Below are 19,676 nucleotides of genomic sequence, written 5' to 3' on the forward strand. Positions count from 1 at the left end.
AGGTTAGCAGAGTGGTGTCAACATGTTTCTTTATCCTAAGAACACTGATAAAAATCAAACCCCTCCTTATGGATGAAGGCTTTAGATCTGTAGTATATGCTCTAATTATGTCCCGTCTGGACTATTGCAACAGTCTGTATTTGACGATTAATACTAAATATCTTAACAGACTCCAGATGGTTCAGAATGCGGCAGCCAGGTTGCTCACAGGCACTCCAAGGTCCGTGTCAATCAGGAAAGGTCTTCATGACCTTCACTGGCTCCCAATTAAACAACAAGCCCAATTTAAGGCTCTTTGCTCGGTATTCAAATCCCTGCAGGGATCCGGCCCGAAAATGGTACGTCCCTGGGAGACCACTGCGCTCAATGGAAGCAAAGCGGGCAGCCGTTCCCAGGGTAAAAAAGGCCAACTGGGGCGGAAAAAGCTTCGTGCTCAGAGCCACTAACGCCTGGAACAAACTTCCGTTTTATTTAAGGTCTACCACAGAACTTTTAACTTTTAGAAAAAATCTGAAGACTTGGCTGTTCTCAGCCTAGTATCCGACAAGGCTCCTGGGGGTGGGGTTTTACAGGTAAACAGTGTGTAGCGCCAGGACACCTTCGGGTAACAGTGCGTTTTATAAACCTATATAACATAACACCACCCAACATGGCTTCAGACCACACCACTCCACAGAATCAGCCTTAGTCATGGCCACTGAGGAGATACGTAAACCGCTGGATAGTGGGGGTAGAGCCGTCCTCATCCTACTGGACCTCTCAGCAGCGTTTGATACTGTTAACCACCTGGTACTAACGCAGAGGCTGAAGTCAGTCGGAATTAAGGGGACAGCTTGAACCCTGCTTACCTCCTTTCTTAGCTGTAGGCAACAGAGGTTGTGCTGGGGTAACCTTACATCAGAGGCCTTTTTGTTCCCTTGTGGAGTTCCTCAAGGCTCAGCACTGTCACTGACTCTGTTCAACGTCTACATCACTCCTCTAGCTAAGTTGATCAAAGCACACGGGTTCTCCTTGGTTTCTTACACCGACGACACTCGGATAGTCATAGCTATATCTTCTAGTGCACAAATAGTGGCTGGGATGTTTCACAGCTGTCTTAAGAACACTTTTGGGTGGAAGCATCAGCATTATCTTAAATTGAACACATAAAACGGAAGTGGTGGAGTTCAGAAAGGGACCATCACTCTGGAATCATTTGTGGCGGCCGGTAGAGGAATGGCGTTGTTCTAGCCCCATTGGAAAGGTCAGAGTCATGTTTGATGATCTGCTCAATTTGCAGGTCAGATCAATCTCCCTACTTCCTTGTGCTTCTTCCTCCTAAAGATCCTGTGTATCATTCTTCAGTTAATTCCTTAAGAACACAGAAAAACTGTAATATTCGCCTTAATTCTTTCTAGAATTGATTACTCTCTTTCTTGGCACTGACAAATGCCATCTATTAAAACTCCAGTCTTTGCAGAATGCTGCAGCGAGGATGCTGCTCAACATCCTGAAATTCCATCCTATCTCCAACAGTATTAGGGACCTCCTTTGGCTGCTGGGCCAGCAAAGAATTGAATTCAAGGCTCTGTCTGGTGTATCAAGCACTATCTGGTGGGGGGCCCCTGGATCTACAGAAACATTTTTTCCTGCTATGTCCCGTGGCAGAACCTAAGATCAGCTAGTAAAGGACTTGTTCAGGTCTCGAAGGGTGAGATGGGGGTGGGGGGGTGGGGGGGAGAGACGTTTCTCCCATCGGGTAGCCAAGCTCTGGAATACGCTGCCGGTTGTAACTAGGTTACAACCTAATAGACTCCTGTTTAGGAAAATGCTTAAGACCTGCCTATTCCTTTCCAAGTAAGAATGTATTACTTCCCTTTCGGGAGACGATTCTCGCTACTCGTCACACTCAGCCCCTAGATGCCTCGGCATTTGCGCACTTTATAAATGTTTTACTCTCTTAATGGTATGAGATCGGATTGGTGATTTACAACATATAAACCAAGCCTTTTAAGGAGAAATGAGAGAATCAGCACAAACATGTATATCTTGCTATATATGTTATTTTATGTATTGAGTTTCATATAGCTTGAACATGACCCTTTTCGGGTATCAGAGCGCTGTACTACAGGAAAGCAAAAAGGTAAACGGATACGAGTATACAATTGTGGAAGAGCAATAAAGTCATTATAGGCATATAAGTTTGCATTCTTGGAGTCTGGATTTGGCATGATCATTTAAGTAATGTGTATAGTGGCATCATAGAAAAAGTAACAATGAGTATGTAGTAGGACCAGAGAGTCTTATGGAAGGGCAGGCCATGGAGGTGAAAGTCAGGGAAGGATGCATCTTCATTGGTGAAGGAATCTGTTCATTAGTAGATGCTTTACTTTTCATTGAAAGAGGGCAGTTGAGGTGTTGGAACTGGTCTCAAGAGGAAGAGAGTTCTACATTTTGGGGCGATTCCAGAGAAGGAGCACTTGTAGGTATTCTTATTTTTATTTGTAGGGCTTCCGTAGAAGGTAGCCAGAGCTTCGTAAAGTTCAATTCTCGCCCGATAGGACAAGTGTCGTGGCCAGGTAAGCTGGAGTGTTGTGGTGAAGAGCTTTGTGAGTTGAGCAGGCAATTTTTAGATGGATATTTGCCTTCTAGGGTAGCCAGTTCAGTGCTTTGAGGTTAGGGGTGAGCTGAGTTTTTTTTTTTTTTTTTTTTCTTTCTTTTCTTTTCTTTTCTTTTCTTTTAGCCTGTGATGAGTCGAGCAGCTGCATTAAAGGTTGTCTTCAGAGCTTTTGAGGGTGGAGCTGCCGTAATCAGGGTGGAGCTGCCGAAATCTAGTTTGCTCACTAGCGCTTGAACTGCTGTCTTGAGATCTGCAGACGGAATGAAAAGTTTTAATTTCCCTAGTGTATGCAGTTGGTAGTTGGCGCCCCTGGTGGCAGCGCTGATGTGATCCTGCATAGAAAGGTGGTTATCCTCATCTGAAAGAGACACGTTAGTGATAGCTTCCTTACCTTAGAATTACCCTCAGGCGTCAGACTGGATCCGGAAAGTTTTCCTCAGCAGTACCCCTGCGCGTCAGAAGGTGGCATCGTGCGGCTCCACGTCCGTCGTAGATGTCGTGATCGCCGGGATGACGTCGCGGCAGCTACTTAGACGCCGCCCTGCGCGCTGACATCACTTCTTTCTTTTTTCGCACCAGCAAGCGCAGATCCGGAGAGGGCGGTACCCCCAGTCAATTTTTGACTGAGTTTTTGGGGACTTTTTGTCTCTGCTCTTTTGAGTCTTTGACTCCTGGTGTATAGGGATGCCTGGTTTCAAGTCTTGCGAGGCTTGTCCCCGCATGATGTCGGTGACGGACCCGCACCGCGAGTGTCTATACAGCCTGGGGCACGACCACGACCCCATGTCGTGCCCAGACTGCCGGGCCATGGCTCTGAAAACTTTGCGGGAGCGGTCCCGAAAGTTGCTTGAGGCCTGGGAGTCGGCTCCGCGCCGTTCAAGGTCCCGGTCCTGTGGGAGGTCGAGGGACTGATCTCTGAGCCGCCACCATCGTTCGATAAAGTCTTCGCACTCTGGCTTAGGTAAGACGAAGCACAAGAAGTTGAAGAAGCGACGTCGCTCTTCGCCTAGCCTGTCGCGCGACACGGCTGAGGGTGCGAGTGGTGCCACCCCCACGGCTCCGCGCAGCCTACACTGTTGCTAACGACCTACCTGCCCTTCCCGGGTCCGACGGCGACTCCGGCCCAGCTGCAGGAATTTCTGTCAGTCATGGCCCACCTCTTTTGCCCGTCGGGCCCCGCCGGCGTGCCTTCGGGCCCCGCAGGTCCGAATGGGGGCCCTCGACCTTCTTCGTCGACGGCTCCGGCGCCGCAAGACCCCCATGGATCATGCATGGATCCCATCCGATGTCGGTTGACCTCATGCGACCTCCACCGACATCGACGGTGTCGATCGACGCCGATTCCGACGCCGATGGGGAATTTCTATCCCTTTCTCCATCCTCCTCCTTTTCCGCCTGCCCAGCAGGTTATGGAGGACTGGGAGGGGTCTGAATACCCTCTCGCAGCCCAATGCGAGTTAGACCCGGACTAGGCAGAGGATTTGGAGGACGCAGGTGGACTGGATTTTTCTCTAGAACCTGGCGCCCTATCTCCTCCTACTGTGGCTACGGAGGAGGGTGGTACTTATTCAGTGGTGTTGCGTAGGGCAGCCAAGGCTCTCCACCTCGAGCTCCCTACAGTGGCCGTCAGGACTAACCTCCTGACAGAAGTGCTTCGGCCGCCGGCTTCCTCTGCGGAGCTGCTGCTGCCCTTCAATGACTCACTTTCAGACGTTCTTTTGGGCACCTGGTCCAGGCCCAACACAGGGGCTCCTGTGGATTGGAACGTGACCCGACACCATCGCCCGGTCCTGGGCGACCCCATTTTCCTCTCACAACACCCTACCCCTAAGAGCTTGGTTGTCCAAGCCTCTGCGTCCCCGAGCGCATTTCCTTTCGCACCTCTGGACAGGGAATCCAAGAAACTAGAGCAGTTTAGGAAGAAGATTTTCTCTTCCGCCAGTTCAGGGTTGCGGTCTGTGAACACCTCATGCCTCTTGGGCCGTTATTCCCACTTCGTGTGGGATACGGTGGCACAGGTGCTGCCTCAGTATCCGGAGGAGCCCGGACAGTGCTCTCTCAGGCTATTGCTGAGGGGAGAGATGCAGCCAAGTTCACGATTCAATGTGGCCTTGACACCGCCGACTCGCTGGGCAGAGCGATTTCCACGACAGTGGTGCTACGCCATCATGCCTGCCTTTTTGGCGACAAGGCAGACAGTGCGTTGGAGCGTTTTAAGGACTCGCGGGCTACGGCCAAGTCCTTGGGCCTTTCAGCCACGCACACTCCTTCGGCTCCTGCTTTTTGCTCTTTTCGTGGCCAAGGAAGGGGCGCCCAAACACGTTTGTTTCCAAGCCACAGGCCTGCGCAGCAACAGTCTCAGCGCAGACGCGGACGTGGGACCCGCCAAGGTGGGTCACGGGACCAGCGAGCGGGTCAGTTAACCACCTCACATGCCACCACTGCCTCCAAACCTTCCTAGTCTGGTGTTTCAGGGCGGCAGGATTCGCCATCACCTCCCCCACTGGCTCACCATCACTTCAGACAGGTGGGTTTTACCGATAGTTCGAAGAGGCTACTCCCTTCCCTTCGAGACTACCCCTCCAGTGATGCCACCTCAGTACCACCGCATGTCTCAGGGAATCAATTGGCACTTCGCCAGCAGGAAGTTGCAGCCCTCTTGGCCAAGGGGGCCATCAAGCGCGTTCCGACGCCAGAATTAGGTCGTGGTTGTTACTCCCACTACTTCTTGGTTCCAAAGAATGACAAGGGCCTGCATCCCATCGGAACGTCAATCGCTTCCTCCGGAAGGAGAAGTTCAAGATGCTCGCACTTGCTCAGGTCTTGTCTGCCCTAGACCCGCAAGACTGGATGGTAGCGTTGGACTTGCAGGACGCTTATTTTCAAATCCCCGTCCTGCCGCCCACCGGCGTTACCTGCGGTTCACGGTAGGCCACGAGCTCTTGCAATTCACCGTGCTCCCTTTTGGCCTTACCAGCGCCCCGCGGGTGTTCACGAAAGTGATGGTGTTGGTCGCAGCTCATCTGAGCAGATCAGGTGTTTCAGTCTTCCCCTATCTCGACGACTGGTTGTTGAAGGCGGGCTCGCCCCAGGCAGTCATCTCCCACCTCCAGACTACGGCCGACCTCCTGCATTTGCTGGGGTTCTCCATCAACGTGCCGAAGTTGCACCCGATTCTCTCTCAGAAGCTCCTCTTTGTCGGAGAGGTTCTGGACACGGCACAGTTGCAGGTTTATCCTCCCGAACAGGGAGTCCGGGACATTCGGGCTGTAATTCCGATCTTTCAGCCCTTGTCCTGGGTTTCGGTCAGGATAAGCTTGAGGCTGCTGGGCCTCATGCATCCTGCTGACCAATCATGCCAGATGGCATATGCGGGCTCTGCAGTCCTGAAGTTCCAGTGGGCGCAGCATCAAGGGGACCTGTCAGAATACGTCCAGATCTCGGAGGGCACTGCACAAAAGTTGCAGTGGTGGCTCACGAACCAGCATTGGGTCAGCGGCAGGTCACTCTCCCTTCCCCAACCGGAGCACACTGTGGTGACGGATGCGTCCCTCTTGGGATGGGGCGGCCACATTGGAGAGGCGGAGATCAGAGGCCTCTGGTCTCCATTTCCATTTGACCAGATGGCATATGCGGATTCTGCAGTCCTGAAGTTCCAGTGGGCGCAGCATCAAGGGGACCTGTCCGAGTACGTCCAGATCACGGGGGGCACTGCACAGCAGTTGCAGTGGTGGCTCACAAACCAGCATTGGGTCAGCGGCAGGTCACTCTACCTTCCCCAACTGTGTGACGGATGCGTCCCTCCTGGGATGGGGGGCCACATTGGAGAGGCGGAGATCAGAGGCCTCTGGTCTCCAGCGGAGTCCAGGCTCCATATCGACCTTCTGGAGCTCCGGGCGATCCTAATTGCACTGAAGGCATTCCTTCCCTCTGTCAAGGGGAGAGTAGTGCAGGTGTTCACAGACACCACTGCCCTGTGGTACTGCAACAAGCAAGGTGAGGTGGGGTCGTGGACCCTGTGTCAGGAGGTTCTGCGTCTCTGGACATGGCTGGAACGTCAAGGCATTTCCTTGGTGGTTCAATACTTGGGTTCTTTGAACGCCAGGGCGGACGAACTCAGCCGCTGGTGTATGATGGATCACGAATGCATCTTCACTCTGACGTGGCGCAAGGTCTCTTTCAACAGTGGGGAGAGCCTTGGTTATATCTATTCGCCACCAAAGAGAACACGCAATGTCAGCAGTTCTGCGCATTGGAATTTCCAAGGCGGCAGTCGCTCGGCGATGCTTTTTGTCACAAGTGGAGTTGCGGTCTATTGTACGCCTTTCGGCCTATACCACTTCTACCCAGAGTGCTGAAGAAGATTGGGCGTGACCGGGCCCAAGTCATTCTTGTGGCCCCGGACTGGGCTCGAAGAGTTTGGTATCCCGAGCTACTCAGTATGAGCGTGGATCCCCTGATCCGACTGCCTCTTCAGGAGGATCTTCTGTCGCAGCAGCAGGGGAGGGTCCTCCACCCGAACCTGTCCAGCCTCCACCTCCATGCGTGAAGATTGAGCGGCAACAGTTGATTCCATTTGACTTGCCTCCTGAAGTCTGTGATATCATTTTGGCAGCCAGGCGTCCCTCCACTAAATCGGTATATGCTTGCAGGTAGAACAAATTTGTGGCATGGTGCACAGCAAAGGCTGTGGATCCCCTTTCTGCGCCTCTTTCAGAAGTCCTTTGGTTCCTTCTTTCTTTGGCCCGTCAGGGATCTGTTCTGGGCACTATTAAGGGAGACCTTTCTGCAATTTTGGCCTTTCTCAGGCTTCTTGATCAGCCCACTCTTTTCAAGTCCCCTGTCGTAAGTATATTTCTCAAAGGCCTTACTCACCTTTTCCCTCCTATTTCGTTTGTGATGCCGCAATGGGACTTGAATCTGGTTCTCACTTATTTGATGTGCGCTCCTTTTGAGCCGCTTCACAACTGTCCTCTTCGTTTACTAGCTTTGAAGACTGCTTTCCTGGTTGCCATCACCTCCGCTAGGCGTGTGAGTGAGCTCCAGGCTCTTTCCTGTAAACCTCCTTTTCTGTCTGTTCATCCGGACAAGGTTGTGCTCTGCACTGGTCCTTCCTTCTTGCCAAAGGTTGTTACTCCCTTCCACATCGGGCAAACTATCACCTTGCCCACTTTCTTTCCGCCTCCGTACCCTTCCAGAGAGGAAGAGAGGCTCCACCGTCAAGGACCCAAAACATGCGCTCTCATTTTACCTGAATCGCACACAACAGTTCCGGGTGGTTGACCAGCTCTTTGTTGACTACGTAGGCACCTAGAAAGGCAGGGCTGTACACAAGAGGACTATCTCCCGCTGGGTCGTCTTGTGTATAAAAGCCTGTTATTCTCTGGCTAAAAAGAAACCTCCGGTGGGGTTGCGCGCCCATTCTACCATGGCGACAGCATCTACTACTGCATTGGGACGTGGTGTCCCCCTGCACGACATCTGTCAGGCAGCCACGTGGGCCTCGCTGCACATTTTTACTAAGCATTATTGCCTTGACAGCCAAGTCCGGAGAGACGGCTTCTTTGGCCTTTCTGTTCTCCGTGACTTTCTGGTGTGATTTTGGTTTGCAGACCCACCACTGGGGTTGGTATTGCTGGGGTATCTATTCTAAGGTAAGGAATCTATTACTAACGTGTTTCTTTCAGATGCACAAGTTAATTACCTTCAGTAACAATATATATGTAAGAGACATTTAGTTAGTGATAGATTCCTTACCGCCCCACCCATCCTCCCCGTTCTGCGAACTGATTTCTAGGGTTAAGGTCATCCCTTTCAGGGCCCTAGTTTCAATGCACCAGTGGTCAGTATCTTGCATGGCTCTGCGTTCCTGAAGCTGAAAGTCGTGTAGGGAACTGACGTCAGCGCGTGAGGGCGGCATCTAAGTAGCTGCCGCGACGTCATCCCAGCGATCACGACGCCTACGGCGGATGCGAAGCCGCACAACACCACCTTCCGACGTGCAGGGGTACTGCTGATGAAAACTTTCCGGACCCAGTCTGACGCCTGGGGGTAATTCTAAGGTAAGTAATCTATCACTAACTAATTTTTCTTACAGATATATCGTTACCGAAGGTAAGTAACTTGTGCATTAATTCTAGAGATTTTGATGAGATTATGATGTGTGGGGTACATTTGTAAGATTATCTAAACGCTCAAACGTATAGTGCTTATTCTTTCAACCATTAAAAAGGGACAGGATATCTCATACTACATACTTGTTGCTAGTTGTCTTTACTGAAAAGAAATTAAATAAATATGTGTGTAATCAAATAAATACATGACCTTAAGGTTGTGATTCTGAAAAGTCCACAATGACAAAAATGGTTTTCACATTCCATTTAGTTTCTGAAGAAAGTTTTATGATGAATCACAGATTAAGGAAAAACACTAACATCCCTAAATCTATCTTACCTGAAGTTTCCCAATATATAACTAACAGAAATAAAATACCTAGGCATTAGATTGACCGACCCCTGACCTTAAGCATGACTCTTGGCACAAACAGTTCCCTGAACTTAAAAGTAACCCTTATCATACTCCTAACCGAACCCAAACCTCAAACTTCGACATATGTAATCGATATTCAGCACTCAAAATGAGACATAAAGTGCTTTGCAAAAGTATTTAATAAATACATTTCTCAACTTATCGCTATGGTGCTGTAATCATTAGAATGATAAAATTGATAGTCTTTGTTGTTAGTCAAAATCTAAATTCTCCTTTCTAGATTGTCTTCATTATTGTCCCAAATGCCTTCTTCAGTATCACATAATACTTCTTTGCTGTCCTTAAAAATGTGTCCATACTCCTAAAGTCTTTTGAATTTGCTTTATCATGACCTGTCCCTTTATTCAGTCAGGCCTCATAACACAGCTGTTACGTATTACATAGAATTGATAAAAAAAGTTAAATGTATGTTGGGCACCGCAGTGTCACAGGCTTGTTTCACCATTCTCTTGTAATCTTATATTGGTTGAAGGATTAACCTTTTGAATCTCTACATCTCGTCCACTGTGCAGATCAACTCCAAGATATTGTGGCATCTCGTCCGTCGTTACCTGGGAGGCAGTTTGAGAACATTGAAGGTGAAAGGGCTTCTGCATTCGGCCAGAAAATTCGAGTTCCTGTCTCGGGCACTGCTGCAGGAGCTTGAGAAACGCAGCCCTAACCTCTTGAAGCTGTGCCTTTCTGAGACTGACCTCCGCCGCTTGAAGTTCGATTGCTTGCCATCCTCCGTGAAGTCTCTGGAGCTGAGCCACTGTGAGATTCCTTCACTCTGGTTCCAGGGATCTGGCCAGAAAGATGGTGCCAAACGCCAGGTAAAGGTAGAGCACCTTGTGCTGAGCCACGTTCCGGCCTTTTCCAACCTCCACCTGAAAACACTTTGCTGTAACCTTAATCTGAAGTCCTTGTCCCTCACAGGTACGTACAGAGTGACAGATTCAGGTTTTGAGAAAGCTGCAGCGCATCTTAAGAATGTACAATATTTGAGACTTCAAGGGTGCAACATCACAGACGGTGCACTCGACATCATTGGGAGAAATCTGAAAGCTCTGCGGACATTGGAGCTTGTTAATTTCCGTTCCCTAACAGATTCCGGCCTCCAGAACTTGAAATCTTTGAAAGATCTGCATGGCCTTGGCTTAGAATGGTGCATGGGACTATCCTCTGACGCTATTATTCATGTCTGCTCGACACTGCACAATTTACGGTCCCTCAACCTAAATGGAATTGTTTTTGAAGATCAGGGAATACATAGAATCCTCCAGAGTCTCCCAAATTGTGCGGTGACCAACAAAATGCTAGACCTAGACTGATGTCTGCCCAACTGATAGAAGCAAACAAATTCATCACAAAAGGTCCGATCCAGGCTAATTTACTTTTTTTTTTTGCCCACATGGAATGCAGGCTCTGAAACAATATCCAAAGAAAATCCCAGAAGCTTCATAATTTCTAAGCCTTGTATAAGTGTTAACCAGTCGGGCATGCTGTACATTCAGTCTGCCCTACTTGCTTACACACTCTATGCTTTTTTATACTTTTATCAATAAAGTGTTTCGTCTGTGCTGCCTTTTGCTGTTTTCATTCTTGCTTCGTGAGTATGTGTTGTGTTAGCCTTCTTTCTCGTGTAGTTCAGCAAACTTGGGGGATCGTTTATAGTCCAATTTTAATGAGAAATGTGATACAAATCTGTGATCGAGCTGAAAATTGGCTGTTTTGGTGTCTTCCAAAGTCGTGGTTAACCTGCCTCATTTAGAGGGCAGGAGGGGGGTGGAACCACAGTGGAAGCTGATCTAACTCAACCTTCGGAACAATGCTTTTCTCAACTAATTTACTGTTTATGGTCAGAATATGAATTTACAGGAAAAGATTAGATTATTCATTTTACCTAAATCACCCAAAGTGGACATTTTAACAGCCAAAGGCCAAAAATCTAATGTAGTTCTAAGAATAATCAGCAAAGAAAAATAGAAAATCCATTCTGCATTAAAGCTATAATATCAGTTGATACTTAAATCTTTTCACCCATCAAACAGGCTGAGCCATTCAGCCATATTACAGCAAATCTGCGGCAGGCTTTTGAGGTTATCAAATGCCTTGAACACAAGATATAGGCTTGAGCCACAGGTGAGGGGCCCATAACGAGAGCGAGGTCCTTTTAACAACCAATATATCCTGAAGCAGAAGGGCTATAAAACTATTAAAACATTTCACCCACTGAGGGTAGTATCTTCTCAGTTAAAAGGGAAAAAAAGAAGGAAAAACGTAATGGGGTAGCAGGTATATCCTCTTTTACCACACAGATATGTTGAAGGTGTGAACAGGTAGGTTTATTTCTTTAGAAGAGATCTGGCAGTACGCAACAAACCAACCTTACCTCCTGATTCCTAGTACCTTTCAACTGAATCCTCACTCCAAACCACATCATTCTCACCACGCTACCATCCTAACTGTCCCCCTAAAACATTCTTCTTTCTTCCACCATTATTTCACACATTGTTGCTCGGTCACACCACAAACACAACACAACTGAAGGGCTGTTGTCTAGTTCCTATGAAACCCCAGGACCTGCACATTTTGGATGGCCTAAACGAAGGGCTTGGTGTCCTAACCGCCTCCGGACACCCCTACAGGATATGTCAGCCATTAGACCTGCTAGCTCTACAGTGCCACTACCACCCCCCTGTATCTTACAGTGATGTAGGTAGTCTCTGGCAACCACTGAACATGACAACCCTGATTTCTCATGGATCTTAGAAAACAGTACAGTACGTTACGCTCATACACTCGTGCTTGCTTTCTCTCAGAAAATACACAGGATGGCGATTAGGTTGTTTCAATAAGTATTTATTGGTCCAGCAACAGCCTTGTGTAAAACATGGGCTGCAACAATCAGGAGACAGAAGCACATGAAAGAGATTGCTAGTATCAATATAGTAAATAGTGAATACATTTCTAACATAGTGCTAATAAAATGAACATAAGCAGTTCAGATGAAAACAGTAGCACTTGCATATTCCTAAAATGCGCGCCCCAAGTAATTTGCCTAAATGTACCTAGCCTAGATCTGTATGTGTAGCATGTCTATGCGTATATGTATGTACGTGTAGCCTAGAAGCCCCCAGGGAAGAACCATTCCCCCACACCTGATGGTAAATATCGAAGGACCCTGTCTATGCGTCGAGGATGACACCCCGCAAGGAATGTCAGACCTCTGCGTGTCGAAGATTCAGCATGCAGGACCCAGTGTCAGCTTGGAAGGAATTCTCCTCTGATTTGTAGGGGGGAGTGGGAGTCTTTTATAATAAAGTGGTCACTCAAGGGTTTTTTCTAGAATCAATCTGTTTTTAAAACGATCATGGATGCTTTGAAAACAATCCTAAATGTTTTGAAAACGATCACCAATGCTTTTCTAAACAAAGACGATCATGCACAGCTGACTGTTGGCCAAGGATGAAAAAAGTGGTGACCCTTATACAGAATAATTCTGCAGTGCCTGGGGACATGTTTATGTATGTCAGGTTCAGGGATTATGATAGCCTACTAAAAGCCTGGTGTCGAAGAGATAGGAGCCAGCTACTAGGTAAAAGGTCCCCTTTTTAGAATCGTTACTGTCATGTGGAAGGGACAAATGTATGTAATATGGCTATACATGACAGGACCAACCTAAAAGACATGACACTCACTCCTCATCAAAAGGTCAACAAGGTCAGCTAGGTAATGATAAAGAACTCTTTTCTGATCCGGATGACCGTGTAAAGATGAGTGAATACTACCTGCGATACACGACTAGTTTTCTGGAAATTGTAGATGCACTATGTCTGGATAACTTGCTTTTAAATAAATTGGTCAAATACACTTGGAAATGGATACTTGGATACTTAGGAATGAAATCTATATTGTGAGCCCTGAAGAAGTCCGATTGTGGACGAAACGCGTTGGCGGTTGCAAAAAAATTGCTTGTTTGTGAATAAAGGACTAAACTCTATATCAACAGAACATATCGACTTCTTTCTGAAACAAGAATTGTGCTGTCGACACATCTTATTGTGGATTATCCATATGTAACTTTTACGAGTGTGCTGAGCTTTTTTGTTTTATGGTATTGGCAGAACCAGCTAGGTTTTTTCTGGTTTCTCTATTGGGACCTAGGGGATTGTGTCCCATGCTCTATGGCACCTTGGCCTGTGGTTAAACTATAAAGATGTTAAGACTGGTGCGGGCATTTATGCTTTGATCCCCATCTCTTTGTGATTTATAATGATAAAGCTATCGCTATTAAAAGGCATGAAATCATTTATGATAAAACATACCAAAAGTACTTTAAAAGCCTGAAAAAATGACCAGAAAAGAGAAGTAATTTTTCCCTAAAAGCGTTCAGAAAGGTCCACTAAACTTGTATATGTGGTTGTTATTACACTGAGCACCATGAAAGCCATTACGCTCAGTTAGAGCAGCAAAGGAAAAAGAAAGTCAATTTCGACCTTCAGTCTAGTAAATGTTTTTAAAAGTTGCCAAACGGTTCCTGGCTCTTGAGAGACCAGATTGTTTATGAATCCTGTGCTGAAGACTGAACATCGTATCTGCAGGTAGCAGTCCTTCCAGTACTTCCAGTATCCTGTTGAGTGAGCAAAGATGTTCATCTCTGGTTCCCACAGCAGCCGCTGGGGAAAAATTAGATGCCTGCCTGATACCAATGCCTGTACCTCTGGAGCAGAGCCGATTTCCCTTCCACAGGAGTGGAAACATCCCTTGAAGGCTCTAGAAATGCCGTCATCAACATGGGAATATGCTGGGGACACCTGCGCTCGTGGGCCTGCAAAGGCTCCAGGAGCATGTCTATGTCCGGCAGGCAACCGATGGAAGTGTCAGACACAGATCCAGCACGCAGCCAAATCCGCAGAACCGGTAACGGAACACAGACAGGACACAGTCTAGCCAGACCGGTCTGAAAGACAGGAAGCAATGCTCACTCAGCTCTCGAAGCCAAGTCTTAGTCAGGTAGAACACCATACGCTCAAGACAACGTTGTTCCAGCAGTGTTCTCTTCATTTCTTGAGGGATTGCGACATCCATTGCAAAGCAATAGGATTAAAAGCCGGATGCTCGCTACAGAAAGCAGGACCAACGGAAGCCCTCCAGAAACGCTTCCAAGTACGGAGTGTATGAAGGCTGGAATTACTCCAAAGATGGTCTGAAAGGTGGTTAAGAGACCTGATCCAAGTCGCTCAAATAAGTGTATGATCCCACTCGTATCAGACATGTTCAAAATAGGATGAACCATTTCTCCAAAATGGATCAGAAAGTTCGTACGGACCTGGGCCTGTATCTGCTGAAGGCCTTGCAACTTGGAGATTAAAAGTCTCTCGGGCTGAAGTTAAGGCCACATTTTGTTGAAACAACATGGCTTTCAGTCTGCTCAGCGAATCAAACCGTCTACTGGAAACATTCAATGAAGGCCACAGTGGTGCCACCCTAACTGTGCGAGCCGGGGGAAGCAATACTTTCTTACAGCAAACTACCCTGAGGTGTACAGTGATTAGATATGCGATGCCTGGTGCCATTTAACAGCCTTGATCATTCATCACTAAATAACTTCCATTTGAAAGTAATTAAAAAACCGGACGAATGACGGCAGCTGGGGAGACTTTCAAGTAGCAAGATAAGTTTGCTTTTGACGCATTACACGTTCCATGAGATGACACTTCCCTGCACACTAAAGACCCACTTAAAGCCTTCCTGCAGTCAGTACCACTTAAGAATACTTCAGTGTCCTTATTTCTGCACCTATATCTACACTGTAACCCCCCAGGTTTCCTGTATGTATCCTTCACCTAACGCTTCATACCTGCCTGCTTGGATGGATCTATGGCAGTATTGGACCTGGAATGTCGTGATTGGCAGTGTGATATAGCCATGAATTAACCATTCAGTAGACGGTGATTCAGCTACTGTACAAGGTAACTTCTCTAATTTTTCAATGAGCAGCTTGGTCTTTGCGGGCCATAGTCAACTGTCTTGTCCGTCAGATTGTAAACCGAGAACAAACTTGTGCTGCTAATGTATCGCCATGGCATGTGGCCTGAACGCAATGATTGCAGCTTCCAGCTTAAAAGCATAATGGAGTGCAATTGAGATTGCCCATGTTGTAGAACAGACCAATCTTGTTCTAGTATGTCAATTGCTGAGGACACCATGTTGCCCAGCGAATAAACACGTGAAGAAAGTGTGGTCATACCATTGTCTACCACAGCCATGGCCTTTTCTAGGTTAATCCTATCAATTTCATGAAATCTCTCAGCAGCATCCTGTTGAGAGACTTTCCATAGTTCATTATAGATGGCATCCAAGAAGCGTTTCTTGTGCAGTTTCTTGGGACCTAACCAGAAATCCCTAAGATCCATGTTGTCCGCTAGAAGGGACAAGTGTTGTTTCACCTGTTGTAGTGTTGAGGTTTTTAGCCATTCTAGGTACAACTTTCTAACACTATAAAAGTCACTACCCCTGGATCGTCTATGCGTACATAGCGTGGGTCGGGCCTATGGATACTAAACCCTTCGATGGTACCCTTAAATCTTGACTGACACCCAGTTTAGTCGATAGGCCAAACCAACCATCCCTTCCAATTGGGAGCAGAAAACTGGTATGTACCATTTTGTATCATTGCACCTAGCATCTCCTCACTTATCAATGTATCATTTCATAAACCTTCAATAGGTGTAGGTAAGGGGATGTGTGGTGATTTCAGTTCAATTTTTGCAAACTCGTAGCAGGTAGTCTGTTGCACTGTTCTGTCTGGAAAATTATTTGTAATGTATGAGACAAGCTCTAAATAAAGCTTCTGTTGCCCGAACCTGCCATTCTTTCATCCACCAGATAGATTTTGTGTCTATCATGTCCCTCCAATAGTTGAAACCTTGTATAGACCGGAGATAAAAGGTGCTGAATATATGAGCTTGGTATTTGTCAGCATAATTTTTTTTGCAGTTGCATTAGCTTGCACTAACTTATAGTAGTATGACATTGGGTCTGATGAATTGAACCCTGAAAAGTATGCACATTTCTGATGGATACATCTGCCAGTGGATTCCTCACCTTGTGAATATCCCCTGCGCCAGCATTCCACAGAACATTTCTTCCCCAGCATTCCACGGCGACGTCATAATACATCGGCTCCGCTCGCGACTCCGTATGACGTCACCGGAGCCATAAGAGGCCCACGTCGGCGTGATGACGTCAGTTCCCTTTTTTCCGCGCCGTCGACGCGCAACGGTTTTTTCCCAGTGCTCTCTAGCTACTTTGTAGTCTAGTGGTGTAACTTTGTTAAAATCGGTATGTCTTCGATGAGGAAGTCGGGCTTTAAGCCCTGCAGGGAATGCGGAGGCCTGATGTCCATGACGGATCCGCATCAGAACTGTTTATGGTGTCTTTCCTCTGATCATGACATGGATGAGTGCGGGTGCTGTAGGAGCATGAATCCTAAAGCGCTGAAGGAGAGGAAGACCAAACTCTTCATGAAGAAGATCGGTGAGGAGAAGAGGGGGAGAAAAAAGGAGAAATCCAGGCGAGAGTCATCGACTTCGAGGTCGTCGAAGTCGAAGAAGCACCACAAGAAGAGGAAGCATTCTTCTCTATGTCGGTCCTCGAAGTCTAGGAGGTCGAAGTTGGCTTCGCCCCGTCGACGTCGGAGCAAGGCCTTGTCCCCTTTGCCTTCTCCTGATAAGTCTCCGAAGTCTCCCTCGCCGAAGCGGGCTCCAGCTCGTTTCCCGACGCCGTCACCGGCACCATCCAAGGCTTCGACTCCGGGTCGAGTGGAATCTGATGTTCATTTGGATGAGCAGGAGGAGGCTGTTCCGGTGCCTGATGACTCTGTGGCTCCGGTGGATGATTCTGAGGAGCCGACGCCGGTGACTCCACAAGGGGATACAGGGACGGTCCCTTATCCCCAATTCCCGGCTCCAGGTACGGACCCTTCGGGATTTCTGAATGCCATGTATGGTATTTTTCAGAAGGCATCCTTCCCATCTGGAGCACCAGCTGGTCCCGTGGGTCCGATGGCGTTTACACTGGGAGTGCCGCAGCAATACGCTCAGGCTCCTTTTCTGCCCTTTATGCCGATGGCGCCTTCTTGGCAGTTTCCGGCGCCGGTTGGGGATCCGATTCGACCTCGGATGGACCGTCAATCTTCGGAGCCTTCTTCGACGACGAGGCCGACTCCATCGGCGCCGCGTCCGGCGCTGCCGACTCCACCTATGGCGCCTCCGACGCCGGTGCCTTTGGCTCCACCGACGCCGCGTACGATGTAGACGACGCCGTCTCCCCGGATCCGATCGAGGCGGGAGGCCCAAAGGGTGTTGGAGGAAGGAAGATATCGGGCAGAGGTGGAAGAAGGTGAAGTCGACTCTTCTTCCGATGAGTTTGAAGGAATAGAGGAAGCAAGTGGTTTGGATACCACCCCAGAGTGGGAGCATGCTTCTGCAAGGTCTTCTCCTCCACAGGAATTGGCACCCTACCAAGTCTTGATCAAGAAGGCCGCGGAGGAGTTAGATCTGCAGCTGCCCTCTGTGGAGTACAAATCCAACCTGCTTACAGAGGTGTTGCACTTTCCGACGTCGGCTTCTGAGCCTTTGTTACCTTTCAATGAGGCTCTCTTGGAACCAGTGTTGGAGGTGTGGAAGAAGCCTCTATCAGCTCCGGCGGTTTGCAGACAGGTGGCAAGGAGGTACAGGGTTGCACCAGGAGACCCGGATTTTTTATCCACGCATCCTTCTCCGGAGAGCCTAGTGGTGCAGGCTTCATGTTCTAAACATGCTTCGGGTGCTTTCCCCCAATCTCCTGCTGATAAGGAGTCAAAGAAAGTTGATCAGGCAACCAAAAAGACTTTCTCCTCAGGAAGTATGGCGTTGAAGTCATCAAATGCCACATGCTTGCCCGGGCGTTATGTTCATGCCCTGATGGACTCTATAAAAACTTTCGCCCCTAAGTTACCTGAGGGGGATAAGTCGTCCTTCTTGGACGTTGTTGCGGACACTCAGGCAGCTGCCAGGCAGGTGATCCAGTCTGGGCTGGATACGGCGGACTCGGTGGCGAGGATTATGGGGTCGTCCATTGCTGCAAGGAGACAGGCTTGGCTCCGTTCTTCAGGTTTTTCAGCAGATGTCCAGGCCACGCTGGTAGATCTGCCTTTTGACGGACAGAAGTTGTTTGGGGAGAAGGCAGATTCTGCCCTTCAACGTTTTAAGGACAGTAGGTTGACGGCGAAGTCCTTGGGTCTGCAGGCTCCTGCTAGGGGTTCAACATTCCGAAAGGCTAGGAGATTCGGAAGATCATCTTTTCGTTCCGTCCGTCAACCCCAGCAGCAGCAACAGCAGCAGAATCCCCTCTATCGCTCCTATAGAGGGAAGCAAAGGGGTCGGAGAGGTTCCGGTCGCAACCCTTCTTCTTCCTCCTCCTCCTCTGCTCCAAATGAGGCTTCAGGGAAGCAGCCCTAGATCCCCCATCCCGTATCATGTAAGACCTGTGGGGGGTCGGGTGTCCTACTTTCTACGGGATTGGAAATCTGTTACAACTGACCTTTGGGTTTTGAACCTCGTGGAGACTGGGTACGCCCTTCCCTTTCGGGAGTTTCCTCCCCCTTACCCTCCTTGCCAAGGTTATTGCTCGGAGGACCATCTGCTTCTCCTGCAGAAAGAAGTTCTAGCCTTGCTTCAAAAGGGTGCGATAGAGGTGGTTCCGGAGCAGGAAAGGGGTCAGGGATGCTACTCCCGGTATTTTCTGATCCCCAAAAAGGACGGCAGATTGCGTCCGATTCTGGACCTCAGAATCTTGAACTTTTACCTGAAACAGGAGAAGTTCAGGATGCTGACCCTTGCGCAGGTCCTTCAAGCGTTGCAGCAAGGAGACTGGATGGTGTCGCTCGACTTGCAGGACGCGTACTTCCATGTTCCGATCCTGAAGTCGCACAGGAAGTATCTCCGTTTTACGGTTGGGTGTCAGCACTACCAGTTTGCGGTCCTCCCGTTTGGTCTTACTACCGCACCTCGAGTCTTCACAAAGGTGATGGCAGTGGTGGCTGCTCATCTTAGGAGGTCAGGGATCCCGGTTTTCCCTTACCTGGACGACTGGCTTCTGAAGGCAGAGTCCCCAGAGATGGTGCAGCGTCATCTGCAGGTGACAACTCAGCTGTTGTTCAACTTGGGTTTTTCGATCAATGTGCCCAAATCTCACCTGGTGCCCTCTCAACGCAACCTGTTCATAGGGGCGGTACTGGACACTACTGTGCGTCACGCATTCCCTCCTCCTCAAAGGATTCTCGACATTCAGGAAATGGTCCCTTTATTCCACAATGGAGCGGTTGTTCCAGTTCTGAAGGTTATTCGCCTGCTCGGTCTGTTCGCCTCCTGCATTCTGTTGGTCAACCATGCACGCTGGCACATGAGGGCGCTCCAGTGGTGCCTCCGCAGGCAGTGGTATCAGCACAACGGGGATCTCGGGGAGTCGATCAGGATCTCCAGAGAAGCTGCAGCGGATCTAT

The 19,676-nt window shown here is 48.6% G+C and overlaps 1 protein-coding gene and 1 long non-coding RNA gene across 2 annotated transcripts in view; one reads left to right on the forward strand and one right to left on the reverse strand.

Annotated features, from left to right (window-relative positions):
• The window catches only part of LOC146856200 (F-box/LRR-repeat protein 12-like), a 73,465-nt gene extending 62,753 nt beyond the window's left edge, over positions 1 to 10,712 (forward strand). Inside the window, exon 3 of the mRNA XM_085654247.1 lies at positions 9,661 to 10,712. Coding sequence (XP_085510373.1) covers positions 9,661 to 10,458 — 798 coding nt within the window. The 3' untranslated portion in view covers positions 10,459 to 10,712. The remainder of the gene's footprint in view (positions 1 to 9,660) is intronic.
• Positions 2,153 to 19,676, reverse strand: part of LOC146856201 (uncharacterized) — a 67,001-nt gene continuing 49,477 nt past the window's right edge. The window contains exon 4 of the long non-coding RNA XR_014981445.1: positions 2,153 to 2,849. This is a non-coding gene — a long non-coding RNA (uncharacterized LOC146856201). The remainder of the gene's footprint in view (positions 2,850 to 19,676) is intronic.

The sequence above is a fragment of the Triturus cristatus genome, chromosome 4_1 (assembly GCF_964204655.1).
Source record: "Triturus cristatus chromosome 4_1, aTriCri1.1, whole genome shotgun sequence".
NCBI classification, from domain to species: Eukaryota; Metazoa; Chordata; class Amphibia; order Caudata; family Salamandridae; genus Triturus; species Triturus cristatus.